Raw genomic sequence first — 17,920 nt, forward strand, 5'->3', positions numbered from 1 at the left:
CGGAACATACATATTGACAATTACTTAAATGTAAATGGACTAAATGCTCCAACCAAAAGACACAGACTGGCTGAATAAATACAAAAACAAGACCCGTATTTATGCTGTCTACAAGAGACCCACTTCAGACCTAGGGACACATACAGACTGAAAGTGAGGGGATGGAAAAAGATATTCCATGCAAATGGAAATCAAAAGAAAGCTGGAGTAGCAATTCTCATATCAGACAAAATAGACTTTGAAATAAAGACTATTACAAGAGACAAAGAAGGACAGTACATAATAATCAAGGGATCAATCCAATAAGAAGATATAACAATTGTAAATATTTATGCACCCAACATAGGAGCATCTCAACACATAAGGCAAATGCTAACAGCCATAAAAGGGGGAATGGACAGTAACACAATCATAGTAGGGGACTTTAACACCCTACTTTCACCAATGGACAGATCATCAAAAATGAAAATAAATAAGGAAACACAAGCTGTAAATAATACACTAAACAAGATGGACTTAACTGATATTTATAGGACATCCCATCCAAAACCAACAGAATACACTTTCTTCTCAAGTGCTCATGGAACATTCTCCAGGATAGATCATATCTTGGGTCACAAATCCAGCCTTGGTAAATTTAAGAAAACTGAAATCATATCAAGTATCTTTTTGGACCACAGGCTATGAGACTAGATATCACTTACAGGAAAAATCTATAAAAAATACAAACACATTGGAGGCTAAACAATACACTACTTAATAACCAAGAGATCACTGAAGAAATCAAAGAGGCAATCAAAAAATACCTAGAAACAAATGACAATGAAAACACGAAGACCCAAAACCTATGGGATACAGCAAAAGCAGTTCTAAGACGGAAGTTATTAGCAATACAAGCCTACCTCAAGAAACAAGAAACATCTCAAATAAACAACCTAACTTTACACCTAAAGCAATTAGAGAAAGAAGAACAAAAAAACCCCAAAGTTAGCAGAAGGGAAGAAACCATAAAGATCAGATCAGAAATAAATGAAAAAGAAATGAAGGAAACAATAGCAAAGATCAATAAAACTAAAAGCTGGTTCTTGAGAAGACAAACAAAACTGATAAACCATTAGCCAGACTCATTAAGAAAAAAAGGGAGAAGACTCAACTCAACAGAATTAGAAACGAAAAAGAAGAAATAACAACTGACACTGCAGAAATACAAGGGATCATGAGAGATGACTACAAGCAACTCTATGCCAATAAAATGGACAATCTGGAAGAAAAGAAAAGCAAAACCTTCTGAGACAGAACCAGGAAGAAACAGACAATATAAACAGACAAGTCACAAGCACTGAAATTGAGACTGTGATTAAAAATCTTCCAACAAACAAAAGCCCAGGACCAGATGGCTTCACAGGCGAATTCTATCAAACATTTAGAGAAGAGCTAACACCTATCCTTCTCAAACTCTTCCAAAATATAGCAGAGGGAGAAACACTCCCAAACTCATTGTACGAGGCCACCATCACCCTGATACCAAAACCAGACAAAGATGCCACAAAGAAAGAAAACTACAGGCCAATATCACTGATGAACATAGATGCAAAAATCCTCAACAAAATACTAGCAAACAGAATCCAACAGCACATTAAAAGGATCATACACCATGACCAAGTGGGGTTTATCCCAGGAATGCAAGAATTCTTCAATATACGCAAATCAATCAATGTGATAAACCACATTAACAAATTGAAGGAGAAAAACCATATGATCATCTCAGTAGATGCAGAGAAAGCTTTTGACAAAATTCAACACGCATTTATGATAAAAACCCTCCGGAAAGTAGGCATAGAGGGAACTTACCTCAACTAAGAAAGGCCATAAATGACAAACCCACAGCCAGCATCGTTCTCAATGGTGAAAAACTGAAACCATTTCCACTAAGATAAAAGGAACCAGACAAGGTTGTTCACTCTCATCACTATTATTCAACATAGTTTTGGACATTTTAGCCACATCAATCAAAGAAGAAAAAGGAATCCAAATCGGACAAGAAGAAGTAAAGCTGTCACTGTTTGCAGATGACATGATACTATACATAGAGAATCCTAAAGATGCTACCAGAAAACTACTAGAGCTAATCAATGAATTTAGTAAAGTAGCAGGATACAAAATTAATGCACAGAAATCGCTTGCGTTCCTATACACTAATGACGAAAAATCTGAAGGAGAAATTAAGGACACACTCCCATTTACCATTGCAACAAAAAGAATAAAATACCTAGGAATAAACCTACCTAAGGAGACAAAAGACCTGTATGCATAAAACTATGAGACACTGATGAGAGAAATTAAAGATGATACAAACATATGGAGAGATATATCCTGTTCTTGGATTGGAGAATCAACATTGTGAAAATGACTATACTACCCAAAGCAATCTAGAGATTCAATGCAATCCCTATCAATCTACCAATGGCATTTTTCACAGAACTAGAGAAAAAAATTTCATAATTTGTATGGAAACACAAAAGACCCTGAACAGCCAAAGCAATCTTGAGAAAGAAAAATGGAGCTGGAGGAATAAGGCTCCTGGACTTCAGACTATACTACAAAGCTACAGTAATCAAGACAGTATGGTACAGGCACAAAAACAGAAATATAGATCAACGGAACAGACAGAATACAAAGTCCAGAGATAAACCCACACACATATGGTCACCTTATTTTTGATAAAGGAGGCAAGAATATACAATGGAGAAAAGACAGCCTCTTCAATAAGTGGTGCTGGGAAACCTGGACAGCTATATGTAAAAGAATGAAATTAAAACACTCCCTAACACCATACACAAAAATAAACTCAAAATGGATTAAAGACCTAAATGTAAGCCCAGACACTATAAAACTCTTAGAGGAAAACATAGGCAGAACACTCTATGACAAAAATCACAGTAAGATCCTTTTTGACCCACCTCCTAGAGAGATGGAAATAGAAACAAAAATAAACAAATGGGACCTAATGAAACTTAAAAGCTTTTGCACAGCAAAGGAAACCATAAACAAGATGAAAAGACAACCCTCCGAATGGGAGAAAAGATTTGCAAACGAAGCAACTAACCAATGATGCATCTCCAAAATTTACAAGTAGCTCATGCAGCTCAATAACAAAAAAACAAACAACCCAATCCAAAAATGGGCAGAAGATCTAAGCACACATTTCTCCAAAGAAGATATAGAGATTGTCAATAAACACATGAAAGGATGCCCAACATCACTAATCATTAGAGAAATGCAAATCAAAACTACAATGAGGTATCACCTCACACCAGTCAGAATGGCCACCAAAAAATCTACAAACAATAAATGCTGGAGAGGGTGTGGCGAAAAGGGAACCCTCTTGCACTGTTGGTGGGAGTGTAAATTGATACAGCCACTATGGAGAACAGCATGGAGGTTCCTCAAAATACTAAAAACAGAACTACCATACGACCCAGCAATCCCACTACGGGGCATGTACCCTAAGAAAACCGTAATTCAAAAAGAGTCATGTACCACAATGTTCATTGCAGCTCTATTTACAATAGCCAGGACATGGAAGTAACCTGTCCATCTGTCCATCAACAGATGAAGAGAAAAAGAAGATGTGGCACATATACACAATGGAATATTACTCAGCCATAAAAAGAAGCAAAATTGAGTTATTTGTAGTGAGGTGGATGGCCCTGGAGACTGTCATACAGAGTGAAGTAAGTCAGAAAGAGAAAAATAAATACCGTATGCTAACACATATATGTGGAAACTAAAAAAAAAAAAAAAAAAAAAGGTTCTGAAGAACCTAGGGGCAGGACAGGAATAAAGATGCAGACGTAGAGAATGGACTTGAGGACCCGGGAAGGGTAAGCTGGGACGAAGTGACAGAGTGGCATGGACATGTATACACTACCAAATGTAAAAGAGATAGCTAATGGGAAGCAGACGCATAGAACAGGGAGATCAGCTCAGTGCTTTGTGACCACCTAGAGGGGTGGGATAGCGAGGGCAGGAGGAAGACGCAAGGAGGAGGAGATATCGGGATATATGTATATGTATAGCAGTGAATCAGCTAACACACCACTGTAAAGCAATTATACTCCAATAAAGATGTTAAAAAAAAAAAACCTTAAAAAAAAAGATAGGGCTTCCCTGGTGGCGCAGTGGTTGAGAGTCCGCCTGCCGATGCAGGGGACACGGGTTCATGCCCCAGTCCGGGAGGATCCCACATGCCGCGGAGCGGCTGGGCCCGTGAGCCATGGCCACTGAGCCTGCACGTCCGGAGCCTGTGCTCCGCAACGGGAGAGGCCACACAGTGAGAGGCCCGCGTACCGCAAAAAAAAAAAAAAAAAAAAAAAGTTAAGTGAACGAACCTGTATTAGTCAACTTGGGTGGCTGTAACGAAATACCCCAGAGTGGGAGCTTAGAAGCAGCAATTCACTTTCTCACAGTTCTGGAGGCTGCAAGTCCAAATCAAGGTGTCAGCAGGGTTGGTTTCTCTAGAGGTCTCTCACCTGATTTGTACAATAGATGTCGCCTTTCCTTGTGTCGTCACACAGCCTTCCTCTGTGCGCGAGCTCTCCTGGTGACTATGCCTCTTCTTATATGAACACAAGTCGTATTGGATTAGGGCTCCACCCTTACGACCTAATTTAACCTTCAGTACCTCCTTAAAGGCCCCATCTCCAAATACAGTCACACTGGGGATTAGAGCTTCAACCTATGAATTCAGGGGGACACAATTCCATCCATATCAGTGTCCTAGGCCACAGTCCTTTGTTAAACACCCAGATGGAATACAACACTGTAAATGTGGTCTGACAATTTTGAAGATTACTGGGACAGTCATCTCCTCCGGAGGTAAAAATGATACAGTTTTGGGTCTGTTTTTATTTATCTTGCATGGTTTTGTATTATTTGGGATTCTTTAGGTTGTAGGTGACAGATATTAATGGGAAAAAAATGGAATTTATTAGTTCATACAGTACAAAAAAGTGGGCTCATGAATACACCTGGATTAAGCAGGGCGGAAAGCGGGACACACAAGCTCAGCGATGCCAGGAGAATTCGGTTTCTTTGGCCTTTGCTGAACCCTACTTCTCTCTCTGGCTTCACTAGCAGACCATCTTTCCCCACATGGTGGGAAAGAAGGTTACCAGTGACTTGAGGCTTTCATGATCCTGACAGAGAAAACCAGCATCTTTCCTAATAGCTCTAGCCCATCAGCGGTCTCCTAGAGGACTCTTAGATGACATGCCTGCACCTAAGCCAATCACCACAGTCAGGGGATTGAGTTTTGGCCGGGCCAGGCCTGGGTTGTGTGCTACCCCAGAGTGGCGGTGAGTTGTCAGGCCCACACAAACTGCATGACCAGGTCAAGTTACCAGGGAACGGAAAGCTAGCTCCCCTCTACTTAACCCTCCTCTCCAAAACGGCTGCTGGGCAAAACACAGTATCTTTCTAGCAATAAATGCTATTCCAGCAGACAAACAGGTGTGCTAAAAAGTATTTTGACTGCCTCTCTCTTTTTAAAAATTTCTTGATCTTTGTACAACATCTTACTTATTGAAATAACCTCAAGCCCATCTCTGTCTCTTTGGCCAGGTGCTAAAAAACCAATGACTTATTTGAAGTGGGTAAAGAATGCCCTGACATCTTAGTACTTCCCATCAGTAAGATCTGTACTGGAAAGCAAAACCGCAGCAAGTGTCTCCTCCTTACAGTCCTTGAAAAGAGCTAGACTTTATCATGGAGACATCAAGAGTAATTCCATCAAGAGGGTGATACATTAGAAATTCCTTTAAAAAAAAAAACCCACCACAGATGGGCACATCTGAGAGAATGAGCATTGTAAAAAATAAAAGAGGGCTTCCATGGTAGCGCAGTGGTTAAGAATCTGCCTGCCAATGCAGGGGACATGGGTTCGAGCCCTGGTCTGGGAAAATCCCACATGCTGCGGAGCAACTAAAGCCTGTGTGCCACAACTACTGAGCCTGCGCTCTAGAGCCCACGAGCCACAATTACTGAGCCCACGCGCCACAACTACTGAAGCCCATGAGCCTACAGCCCGTGCTCCGCAACAAGAGAAGCCACCGCAATAAGAAGCCCATGCACCGCAATGAAGAGTAGCTCCCACTCGCTGCAACTAGAGAAAGCCCGCACACGGCAACGAAAACCCAACGCAGCCAAAAATAAATAAATAAATTTATTAAAGAAAAAAAGCTAACACGTGCACACTGTTGAATGAAATTTACCATTTGGAACTGTCAAAAGTTTCTTGCTGCCAGGGACATGTCAGAAACACACAAAATAAACTGCCTTGGCAGTCCAAATTGGGGTACAACAAAGTGAATGACAGAAACATGGTTCTTGATTTTCCAATTGAGTGACTTCATTAAACTCCAAAAACATAAAACCTAGCAAAAACACAACTGAGAAAGAAAATTCAAGGAACATTTAAAAAAACTTTTCAGTTGTAACATGTCAGCTACAGAACTCAGAGACACGTAAGACAAAATTTATTCATTCATGGAACAACTTTTTTTTTTTTTTTTTTTTTTTTGCGGTACGTGGGCCTCTCACTGTTGTGGCCTCTCCCATGGCAGAGCGCAGGCTCCGGACGTGCAGGCTCAGCGGCCATGGCTCACGGGCCCAGCCACTCCGCGGCATGCGGGATCTTCCCAGACCGGGGCACGAACCTGTGTCCCCTGCATCGGCAGGCAGACTCTCAACCACTGAGCCACCAGGGAAGCCCCCATGGAACAACTTTTAATTGTCCTTCAAACATCTAGTAGATGCCGTGTTAGGTACCAAGGCACTAAATGAACTTGGCAAATAACAACTGAAAAAAGAACTATGCGTTTTACTGTTAACAAAGCACTTTTGCGTATATAATCACACTTTTCCTCACAACAATATTTTACAGATAAGGCAAGTGAGACCCAAAAAGAATAAGTGATTTGCCCCAAATGACACAGCCAGTAAGAGCAGAAGCCTGAACTCACACCTAAACGAGACTTCAAATCACAGGCTCCATTTATTCTCTTCTTCCATTTATGTATTTTGCTCTGAATATTCTCCTCTCCCCCCTCTTCTAATTCCCAGGCTCAGATTCTCCTTCCGCTACAGCAGCATTTTCCAGAGTTAAAACTAAAAATTAAGTGTTAGGCAATAAAAGTTCCTTCATCAAACACACGTGGGAAACTTGGGGCAAAATTCACACATATACACACATCCGCCGCTACAGGACTTCTCAGAGCCTTCATGCTACTCTCCAGGGCATGGGGTGTGCAATTTTCCTCAAACAGCTGACCACAGAACTTTGCTCCCCATGAAGCCCCTTGTACGACTAAGACGGAAGTCAAAAGCACAGGTCTCAGAGTCAGACGGCCCTGGGTTCAAATGCCAGCTCTGTGTGATGCTGGACAAGTTGTGAAACAGGTACGACAATAACAGCAGCTGTCTCAGGATTCCTATGAGGATGGCGGTACATGTGTTCATGCCGACAAAGGGCTTAGCAGGTTACAATGATCACAGTCAGGGCTCAATAAATGTGATATACTCACTTATCCAATGAAACATTATATAAAACAAATAGTGCCAGAATACCTCACAGACTCTGTTCTACAAAATTAGGGTCCGAATGATAAAAACAAGCATTGACGTTTTAGTTAGAAGACCTAGATCCAATTTCCAGCTTTACCAATTAAGCAGATGTGTGACTCTGAGGAAGTGACCTAACCTCTCTGAACCTTAGGTGCCTCTTAGATAAGATGGTAATAATAATGCCTAGCTCATAGGATTGTTGGGAAAATTAGAGATGATAACAAAAGTGCCTGGAATATGGCGGGTACACGTGCACAGGTGTTATCTTGTTTGCATCTGAATCCAGAAGAACCAGAAAAACTTCATTTAAATACGTAACGACTCTTTAAACTTCACATGCATTTTTACTAGCTCAAACCTTTTCTAAGTCCCTACAGCTTTGAAACCCTACCACCTGGCCCTTCCAGGCCTTCCTGCTGGTCTACTGCCCGGACAGACCCTGCCCGTGCACAGCAGGTCCTGCTCCCCAGACTCAGTACCTCTCTCAAAATCCCAATCATGCCTCCGTGCTCAGTAATGAACAGACGTCAGAGAGGCAGCAAATTGTCCTTTTTCCTGCCGTTTCCCCTTCTAGGGCCTAGAACAATGACTGGCATATGGCAGAGGGTTTTAAATAAGTCATAAAAATGAGCAAATAAAAAGTGCCGAGAAGCCAGGCTGCATCCAGCTCTGCTCAAGTGGGACAGATGGGATGAAGATGCATCAAACCCTGCTTCTGCCTTCAAGTATCCCTCAGTCTAGTCAGGAAAATCAGACTGAGAAACATTAAGTATTAGATTATGTGTTATACAGCTTGAGTGCTCTATGGGAGTTCAGTGAAAGGAGAACGTATTTGGGCGACAGAGGTCAGAAAAGGCTCCTGAAGGTAGCGTGTGCAGTCCTGGGTTTCGAAGGGTTTCATGGGAAGAAAACAACGGTTTTGACAGGAAAAGAGTAAAGGGATGAAGTTGGTGATTAAACAGTTAATTGCACTAGGGAATCTTAAGTAAAGAAAAAGGTATGGGCGAATCCTGTGAGTTAATGATCAGTCAAGAAAGCAGGTTTGCTTAACCACAAAACCGAACGGGCTTGCTTAGCAACAAAACCATGCAACAGAAGCATGAGACATGCCCCCCCAAAACACTAAAATAATGGTGGAATGAGGCCCACATCCTGCCCAGTGAGGCCAGGAAGTTAGTGAATCCTAGGACATGCTCCTCTACACACACGAAAAACAAAAATGTGAGGAAAAGGTGACATTACACTGAAACCTGAGACGGTTTACTGCATTTCAGTGTATGTTACCGCCGTTTTGCTCGTTTCCATGGCTCCGTGACAGTCCCAGTTCGCCAGTGTAGGGGCAAGAGAACTCCCCCACCCGCCGTGGAGGAGGAGCTGATGGTGGAGGCCTGACGTCTGCTTAAGAGTGAAGACGAAGGTGGTCTTCTCCCCCGCCCCACTTCTCCTTCGATTATAAACCGTAGCCCACTAAGTTCTGGGGGCGGCACTCCCTTGCCTGCCCACTTGTATCTCTCACAAGCATCCTATACTTACTAATAAACTCTTTGCTTACCTGTCACTCTGCCTCTCGCTGAATTCTTGAAACGCGTTCTGTGGTTTCAGTTTAGAGACGGGGAAGCAAAGTGGCACGTGCAGATCTGTGACTAAATCCGTTTTTTGGAGCAGAGGGAAGATTCCTGGGAGTTAAGCTTTAAGAGAGAGGACGCAGTCAGGCCACAGACGGCTTCATTCGCAGAAGACAAAGGGGAGCTGCACTGGTGGTGGACAGAGTTCTATTGCAACTTGGTAAAGGGCCGTCCCCCCAATACTAGGACTTGTTCCCCGCATTGCCCACCTTTCTTTGAGGCAGGCTGTATTTAAGTTTTCAGCCAGGGCGGGGTGAGTTGATTCACACTTCGAATCACCACAGGAACCTGATTATCATAATGCCCCAACCAAGACCAGGAAAACAAACAGTTTTATCAACTGTAGCAAAACATATCTGCCTTCCTCTACCTTAGGAATCTCTAATGCCCTCAACTCTTCAGCAAGTTGGTGAATAAGGAAAATACACAGTCTTCACTCTGGCTTTGGAAGTGCTCCAGGGTTCATTCGACTATGAAAGCATCCTCTCTCCAGGAAAAGGAATTTCATCACTGAGTACAAACACTTCTTTAAATCATACAGTTTGCTTGATGTCCTGTTCATAAACGTATATCCAACCACATAGTTTTACCCATCTCCCCATCTGTCCTGAGAAGGCTCTATCTTGACTCAGTACACAGCTTCTGATCCACGGCACACAGTGAAACAGGAAGGACAGAGCTTCTGAATACCCTGGAGGGAGCCCCGGAGGGACACCCACCTTCCTGCTCTGGGTTCTCTTTCCAATGACCCTGTGCTCCAGGGGCATAGGGGTGATCTCAGGGACGGAAGGGCTCCCCGCTTCCAGTTTTCTCCAGTGCCTCCACAAGTAAACGCAGGCTGCCTTTTCTCTCCTCCAGCCCTCGTGCTGAGGAAGACGGAGGCCAAGCTAGTCTCAAAGACGCACAGCGAGATCCGTCCTGGCGTCGGGCAGGCCCTGAAGTGGCTGACTGGAGTGAAAACAATCCCACTCACTTGTAACCGGGTTCAGGATGAACTCGAGAGCCACGTGACCAGTTACCAAACCCAACAGACCACAAACCAGCAGGCCGTCAGTTCTAGACCCAGTGTGTGTCTGTACGAGCCCCACACACTCAACACACCTGGGTTCAATCTGCCGCAGGAGGCGCCAGCTGAACTTGAAAGCACGTGTGACAGCGCCTTTCATTATCCAGGGCTCCTGACTTTCCCACGCTCCCGCATGGCCGTCATCTTGTTCTCTCTGAACCACATAAATTATTATTTGTATTTTCCAGGTGGACCAACTACATCCCAGTGAAGTTAAGTGGCATATCTAAGGTAACACAGTATCATTAGAACCTAGGGCTTTCAGGTTCCCAAGCTCAGGTTCTCCCCACACACTCCAGCTAGGGAGGTGTGTCATCAGCGGAGCCTTGGAAAAAAAATGGACGCGCCTGGACTCCACCTCTGAATACCTGGACTCGGTGGGCTTGAGGTGCGACCTGGGCACCTGTGTCAGGTTTCAGTGCACCCTCCCAGTAGGGAACCATTACGGGGGATCCCCCAGTTGAGGTCTCCAGTGGCTTCTCCTGCGGCCCAGCAGAGCTGCTCCAGGATCTACTACGCCACGTCCACAACAGCGCCCGCTGGGTGGAATGGTGCTCTCCACAGAGCTCCCCCCGTAATTCACTCTGCTTCCCCCCAAAGGAGGGCTCACACACCGAACCTGTCCAGTGCGGCCCATGTCAGTTCAACAGACATCTACTGCTCATGTCAGTCTCTGGAGATAAAGAGATATGACCCGGAGGAATACAGAACAATGAGGAACGGGCCACGGACTAACCAGGGAGGCACTGGGACAATGTTGACACTTGATGGTGGGCTCTGGCTATGTTATCATGATTAGGCAGAAAGCGGCAGCGTCCCAGTTATGTCAACTTCAGGGAACTTAATTAATCTCTCAGCCCAGTGAATCTGTGTGCCAACCAAGCCGAGATCCAGGCTCTCAGCTGACTAGTCACACCACAGTCAGTTCACTGTGTCATAAACATTTCAGCAGCAAACAGGATTATCTTCCACGGACTGACTGCTGGCATTCTGAGTCTGAATGCCAAGGAAACGGGGAGATCAGAGGTGCTCCCCACCCTTAAGAGTGTGTCAGGTCTCCTTCCTGGCTCCTGTGTAATTTCTAATCCAGGATGAGGGTCTGAATTAAATGCTCTGCTGCTTAAGGTAAATTAAAGGAATTAATTTATTGAGTATCTACTAAGTGCCAGGAACCCTGCCAGATGCTTTATATAAGTAATCTCATTTAATCAACACAGTGGCTCTGGGAGGTAAGTAATACCCCCATCTTACAGACAGGCAGACTAAACCACGAAGAACTTAGGTAACTTGTGCGAAGTAACAAGCCAGCACTGCAAAACATGCGTCTCCCACGAATACTTACCTGTTCCCTAAAGGTGAAAAATGTGTGCCTCTGCAAAATAGTGACCTTCAGGGCAGAGAGAAGTGACCATCATGAGGAAGACAACCAGGTTGGGTTACTCTGAAAAGAGTGAGACAAAGTCCCTTCTCCTCAGGTTTTACCAGCCAAAATACGGCTGAGAGCACACTGCCCCTGGCTCCCGGCTCCCTGGGCCTCGGCTCCTGCACTGCTGCCAACAGCCCTTCCCTTTATTTTCACCCACTCAAATCCTATGCTTCCCTAAGACTCGCTCCAAGAGACGGCCCGGCCCGGCCCGCAAGTCTCCCTAACTTCCACAACAGAAAAACCAGATCCTCCTCCCAGCCCAGGCGCCTTATCCGGACCCCTGTGGAGCTTCCCCTGGCTTTCCCTGGATTCCTTTTGTCCTTGGCCACCCCCACGCCATGCTTTTGGTGTTGGTTCAGCACCTTCTCGGGGACAGTAATTCCCTGAGGGCAGGACCAAGGATGACACATATTTGCATTTTCTACTGATGTTCAGGAAGTGGTCTGTTGGATGAAGGGCTATCCTAATAGCAAAAAGGCCCTCCCACCTCCAAGAGGACACACCTGCACAGTTGGGAGACTCTTCTGCAGCCATCCTAAGTAACTAGCAAGAGTTACACAGACCCAAGCTTGTGTCCTATTCTGGGGCTTATTCCTCTAGGTAATGAGTCCAGTTAAAATTCTTTCCTCTTAGTTCAGTTTTGCTTTGTTTTCTACATAAGAGACCAGAATGCTAAGCAAAGAGAAATGGGAGATGGAAACAAAAATTGTTTTATAAAGCAGCACCTGAACCGGTCAACTATGAACTGATTCCAAAATATAAAATGCAAACATTTATAGCAAAGTTTTATAATTTATACACTTCTTTCCTATATGTTATCCTCAAAATAGCCCTTTTCCTCTAAGAGAGATAAAGTGACTTCTGCAACGTCCCAGCTTTTAAATTTACATTGTATGAACTGCAGGGGAGTCTGGTTCCACAACACTGCTTCGCTTTGAGTGAAACTCAACAACTGTAACACTTAATAATGGAGAACAGACTGGTGTTTTTAAATATACCTGCGTGGCCACCCTACAGCTAAATTATCTGTTTCGCAAAATAAGTTTTGCTTGTGGCTAGACAAACACTCGGCGAAACTGTCAAGTCAGTGAAACTTTCTGTCCTTCCCTCTCTGCTGCTCTACCTTTCTCTCCCTCAGCCCTCCACCCTCCGCCCATGTACTCCAACCAGGTGCCCCTACCACCCCCTACTGAAGACCCACGTGGCTGTGCATACTAATGGCCCTGGGGGATCAGACAGCGTGACGGTAAGCTCCCCGCAGTTAGGGACTGTGACTTATTCAATTAAAGTTATTCTAATGCCCACAATGTCAGTAGTGTAGACATTTAATAGTCAGACGTTTACTAATCCCTCCTAGAGCTGATACTGGGCTAATAGTTGGTAGTGAGGTAAGATGACTAAGATAATGCCTCCTGGCTTCCAAGAGCCCATACTCTAGTAGGGTAGAAGGATGTGAAAGAAACTGATTGTTACACAACCGCACTACGGTAAGTACTACTGATACATCGCTACATCACTAGGAGCCCTGGGAGCTAGGAGGAGGGGTCAGTCTGTTCTACCCTTGGGGGCAGAATATTCCTCTTCTATTCCCCATCTTTTCCCACAGTCAGGGAGGTGAGCCAAGTGCCTGGAGCTACAACAGGCTCTGGGCCCAGAGGAGAGACTCAGAAAGGCTGTGCTGGCTGGAAGACACAAGGTCAATTCATAGGATGGCATTCTAGGCCCAGAGTATCAGAGAAAGAGGGACTGAACTGAAGTTGACCAGATCCCCATAACCGCTGGGTGACTTCAGGGAAATTACCTCACCCCTTTGAGCCTCTGTTCTCATTTCCTTCACTCACTTAACATTATTTATGGATTGGAGGTTTGGGGACAGCCCCACGTCTCTGAGCCTCTGTTTTCATTTTTATGTGGGTTAAAGTTACCAGGGGCAAAGCAGCTAGCAGTGTCTGGTACATAGTAGGTACTCAGTGATCAAGTTTCTGTACCTTTCCTTTCCCTGCCCAGCCCAGTTTCCATCTCCTGTTGATCTGAGATTTATTTCCTCACCACCATGTGAAAGTCACTGTACCTAAATATCTGTTTCTTCAAGGGATTACAGGACCCTGGGAAACGAGAGGGACTAAGCTGGCTTGGGCTCTGGACACTCGAACGGGGTGGTGGGGCTCTCCTCGTGTGCGAACTTCAGGTCTTCCCTGATGCCACTTTTTTTTTTTTTTGCGGTACGCGGGCCTCTCACTGTCGTGGCCTCTCCTGTTGCGGAGCACAGACTCCGGACGCGCAGGCTCAGCGGCCATGGCTCACGGGCCCAGCCGCTCCGCGGCATGTGGGATCTTCCCGGACCAGGGCACGAACCCGTGTCCCCTGCATCGACAGGCGGACTCTCAACCACTGCGCCACCGGGGAAACCCTCCAACTGTGGATTTTAAATACTGGAGTTGATATATCACATTCCTTCTGGAAATAAATCAGAATAAGTGGCAGGAATTCTGAGAAACAGCGGTTTCTGATTTGGGTTCCATTCTCACTTGAGGGATTACGAAGCCGAAAATCACATTTCAAACTCTTTATTCCAGGGTCTGTAAGAGGATGCAGTCATTATTCTGGGTCTAGAGGTAGAGGAAAAACTACAGTATGCCACAAAGTTGTCTCCAGCAGGGCTCAGAGGATAGCCTCTGTGGTGTGCAGTTAACAGGTAAATGTTGACTTAAACTATCAGTTCAGCACACATCTCGCCTAGGAAGTTTTTTTTTTTTTTAAAGCAAAAACACAAATGCAGTGCGTCTCCCAGCACAGCTAGCTAGAACAGCTGGCCTCGTGTTAGGACAACACAGTCTTGCAGTCAGTGGAAGGTAGAAACCCTCTAACCAGCTGGAAAATGCCGGCCCGGTCTCTCAAGCTCTCGGGACCCTGCAGCGCTCCAGGCTTGGGCCCTGGGCCCCGGCACGTCACGACAATCAGCAGCCCATTCTAGAGTGAGGGCATCGCGGAGATTCCTCGTGAAGTGTGCTCGCAGTTCTCTGGCACTCCTGCCATGGGGGTGTGCTGAGGACACTTCACATTTTTCTCAGGAGGTCAGATGTCAGCTTTTCGACATGCTCTTCTGAACCAGCACACTCAGCGGGCACCATGGTACTATCCCAGGCCTGCGCCGAGCTGGCCAGAGAGCTTGCTTGCCTTTTCTTCCTTATTAAGTCCTCGTGAAAATGAACTGCGTCCGCCACTTACTAAGGCCTTACTGTGTGTCAAGCAGTTTTAGGCACTAAGGAGACAAAGTTAAAAAGACGGGACTGACAGACCACATTGGAACTCAGAGTCCAATAGGGAGTAACGGCAGGTAAACGTGTCTGTCAATCAGACTTCCTTTTAAAATGAACGTGGCCCTTGCGCTCTTGGAGTTGGGTGTGGGTATGGAGGGCTGTGTCCAGATAACCTGATGGAGACCCCCAGGGTCCTCTACTCCCTTTACACTCATGTGGAAAGAGTGCTATAATTTATTAAGTAAGTTTATGTTATCTCATTTAATTCTAACAGTATTATACACTTTCTTGGCAAGAACAACTATCCCCATTTTCAGTTGAGAAAATTGAGACTTCAGAACGATGAAGAGGCTGGCCAAGCCCACAAAGGAGCACACGGCAGAACGAGGATTATAAAGCAAGTCCCCTGGTTCTCGTCCCAGTGTTCCCTTCCACCGCCGCCCCACGAGCGTGCCCCCCTCATGCCTGCACCCCCGCCTTGGCCCACCTGCCCGTACCTGAACTGCAGCTTCTGGCTCCTCCCTGTACCTCCCTCCTCGCCTCTGCCTCAGACTTCCCACCTCAACGACAACACCGTCTGCTTTCCCCAAGCCAATGGTTCTCAAAGTCTGGTCCCCAGAACTGCAGCATCAGAAAACCTGGGAACTTATCGGACACACAGATCCTGAGCCCCATTCCAGACCTGCTAGATCTGAAACTCTGGGGGTGGGTTTTCATGAGCCCTCCGGGTGATTCTGCTGTGTGCTATAGCTTCAGGACCGACCTGACCTAAACTAAAAAGCTAAGCTAAGCTCCTCTCGAGCGCAGCGTTGCCCCACCACAATCACCTGGCCCCCATGTGCATAGGCCCCATGACTAAAGAAGAAAGCCACCTGGTCTGGCCCCCGTGCAGCCATCATAAAATGCAATCATACTCAGCGAAATTCTTCAGGGCCAGCTTAAGCAGAAACTTGAAGGGTAACAGACTTCCCCACTTTCTCAGCTCAGCAGAGCAGTGGCCTTTAACTCAACCCCCTTCCACCTCATCAGACCCAGCTCTTGGCTCCGGGACTAGGTGCCACCACGGTGGGAGTGGGTTTGTTGATATGCATCCCTCCCCACTGACTACAAAATGCAACGAAAGGCTCCAAGCTTGTTCGAGGCAGAAGCCAAGACTTACTCCATCTCAAACAAATGCTAGCAATAAAATCTGAGCCTCACCATCGTACTACTTTCTACGATGTACAAAGCTCTTCCGTAACTCTCACAAGGATCAGGAAAGCCAATTCTGAAACTCCGATTAGAACCCAAGACTCACGATTCATTCCCTAAGGACCTATCTACTGTTACATGCCAGGCATTAAATGAATTCTTGTTAGTTATCTAATGGAGCTATCCTAAAACTGTCAGTTCTGGTCACGGTGTCACCCCATGTCATCCGAGCACGTTGCCACGTAGAAAGAATGTTCTTTTCACAAACCCAGTCCATTAGAAATAATGCAGAGGCACGCTCTTAAACAAAGGATAACTTCCTGGATCCAAAGCCCCAAGTTTATAGAAAGGGCGGGAACAAGCTCCGTAGCCCTGCTTTTCCTTGTGGAAAGTTGATAATGCTCTCATCCTCTCCCTTGATTTTGATCAAAAGGTCTCTAGTTTCCTCTTACAAGTAATGAAAGGCGGTAATTCTACTATCATTTTCATGTCTATTGCAGCAACATTTGGAGGGAACGAAAAAGGCCTGTGGAGGTTCCCACACAATCACTTCTTCGCCCATCAATATGGTATTTTCGTTCAGTTCTAAAATACACAAAAATTCCATCTGAGAAATGAGCTGTCAGAGGTTAGAAACAGACACACTGTCTTCCGTACGCTCCGAAGAGGTGGAGACCTGCACAAGAATGAGCCGGTAACCCTCCCATCCCAGCTCCTTTATTTTCATTTCTTAGAGACTATCTCTTCTGGAGCACCCCCCCCCCCCCGCCCCTGCATTCATACCCGGGGAGGAGAGATGGAGGAAAGAGAAGGCATAAGATTCACAAAAGACTCTAATCTGGAGCATTGATAATTACAGCAGCTGAAAAGCTGACGAAAGCAAAGAAGGACCCTGTTAACAAAACATCATGAGGGTACTTCCCAGAAAACCGCCCAGCCGCGAGATCACTATTCACAACGAGCAAAATCAGAGCCCAGATCAGACGGACTTGCAGGATTTTCACCTTCACCGCTACAGTTAGCGTTTTTTAAAAGAGCAGTCAGGCTCCATGAGTTTGACAAAGGAAGAAAAACAAAAGGCAGCAAGAGACTCCTTCTGGATAAGCAGTTCCTATTCTGTATTCATACCTCTACACCAGCAACAGCACAGCTCAGATGAGGCACAAGGTGGGGTCCTCGGCACATTCACACACGATCAAACCAATTACCCACGCTGCATCTGTCCTGCAGTAAACAGCCTGGACCGGTACCACCTCCGCGCCTCCCGCCCCCGTGACCGGGAGAAACCCCGCCACAGAAAAGAACCCTTCTTTTGTGAGAACGAGCCAGAGCCTAAGCTGTCATTACACAGCAAAAACCTAGCGAGAACAAAAACCCAGCGGCAGACTGATGTGGAAAACCCAGAACATACCTGAATTCTTCAAATGCAAACATGACCTAGTCAGAGACAATTTCCTTATACCGCCTGGTAGCCTTTCTGGTTCGGAGGACAACCGTTTAGTCAGTCAGATGGTGCCAAGTGCAGAAGAAAGAGGCGGGTCTGCACCCCCCGACCCCCCATATTCTGAAGTAGAAGGCTTTCTGCAGACGGGCCTGCAGCCTCCAGCCAGCCAGCTGCTGACGAGCAGCAGCTGACAGGCAGGCAGCTAGAGGACCACGTGATCATTCCAGCAAGTCTGATTAACGCAGCGAACGCTGAGGCTCCACGCTGGGAGCTGGGTCAGTCCCG

At 45.7% G+C, this 17,920-nt stretch overlaps 2 protein-coding genes across 6 annotated transcripts in view; both read right to left on the reverse strand.

Moving 5' to 3' along the window:
- The window catches only part of EVL (Enah/Vasp-like), a 195,873-nt gene that overhangs the window by 106,603 nt on the left and 71,350 nt on the right, over window positions 1–17,920 (reverse strand). For 2 of the 5 annotated variants that reach the window (XM_079915013.1, XM_079915008.1), the window contains exon 1: window positions 17,603–17,742. The exons of 2 other annotated variants lie outside the window; for them this stretch is intronic. In XM_079915013.1, coding sequence (XP_079771139.1) covers window positions 17,603–17,625 — 23 coding nt within the window. In that variant the 5' untranslated portion in view covers window positions 17,626–17,742. Of the gene's footprint in view, window positions 1–9,175; window positions 9,306–17,602; window positions 17,743–17,920 lie in introns of those variants that run through there. One more of the 5 variants, XM_079915014.1, reaches the window with a different exon arrangement.
- Window positions 1–17,920, reverse strand: part of EML1 (EMAP like 1) — a 275,754-nt gene that overhangs the window by 43,579 nt on the left and 214,255 nt on the right. The gene's annotated exons all lie outside the window — the stretch shown is intronic.

This window comes from Stenella coeruleoalba, assembly GCF_951394435.1.
Source record: "Stenella coeruleoalba genome assembly, chromosome: 2".
NCBI lineage: Eukaryota > Metazoa > Chordata > Mammalia > Artiodactyla > Delphinidae > Stenella > Stenella coeruleoalba.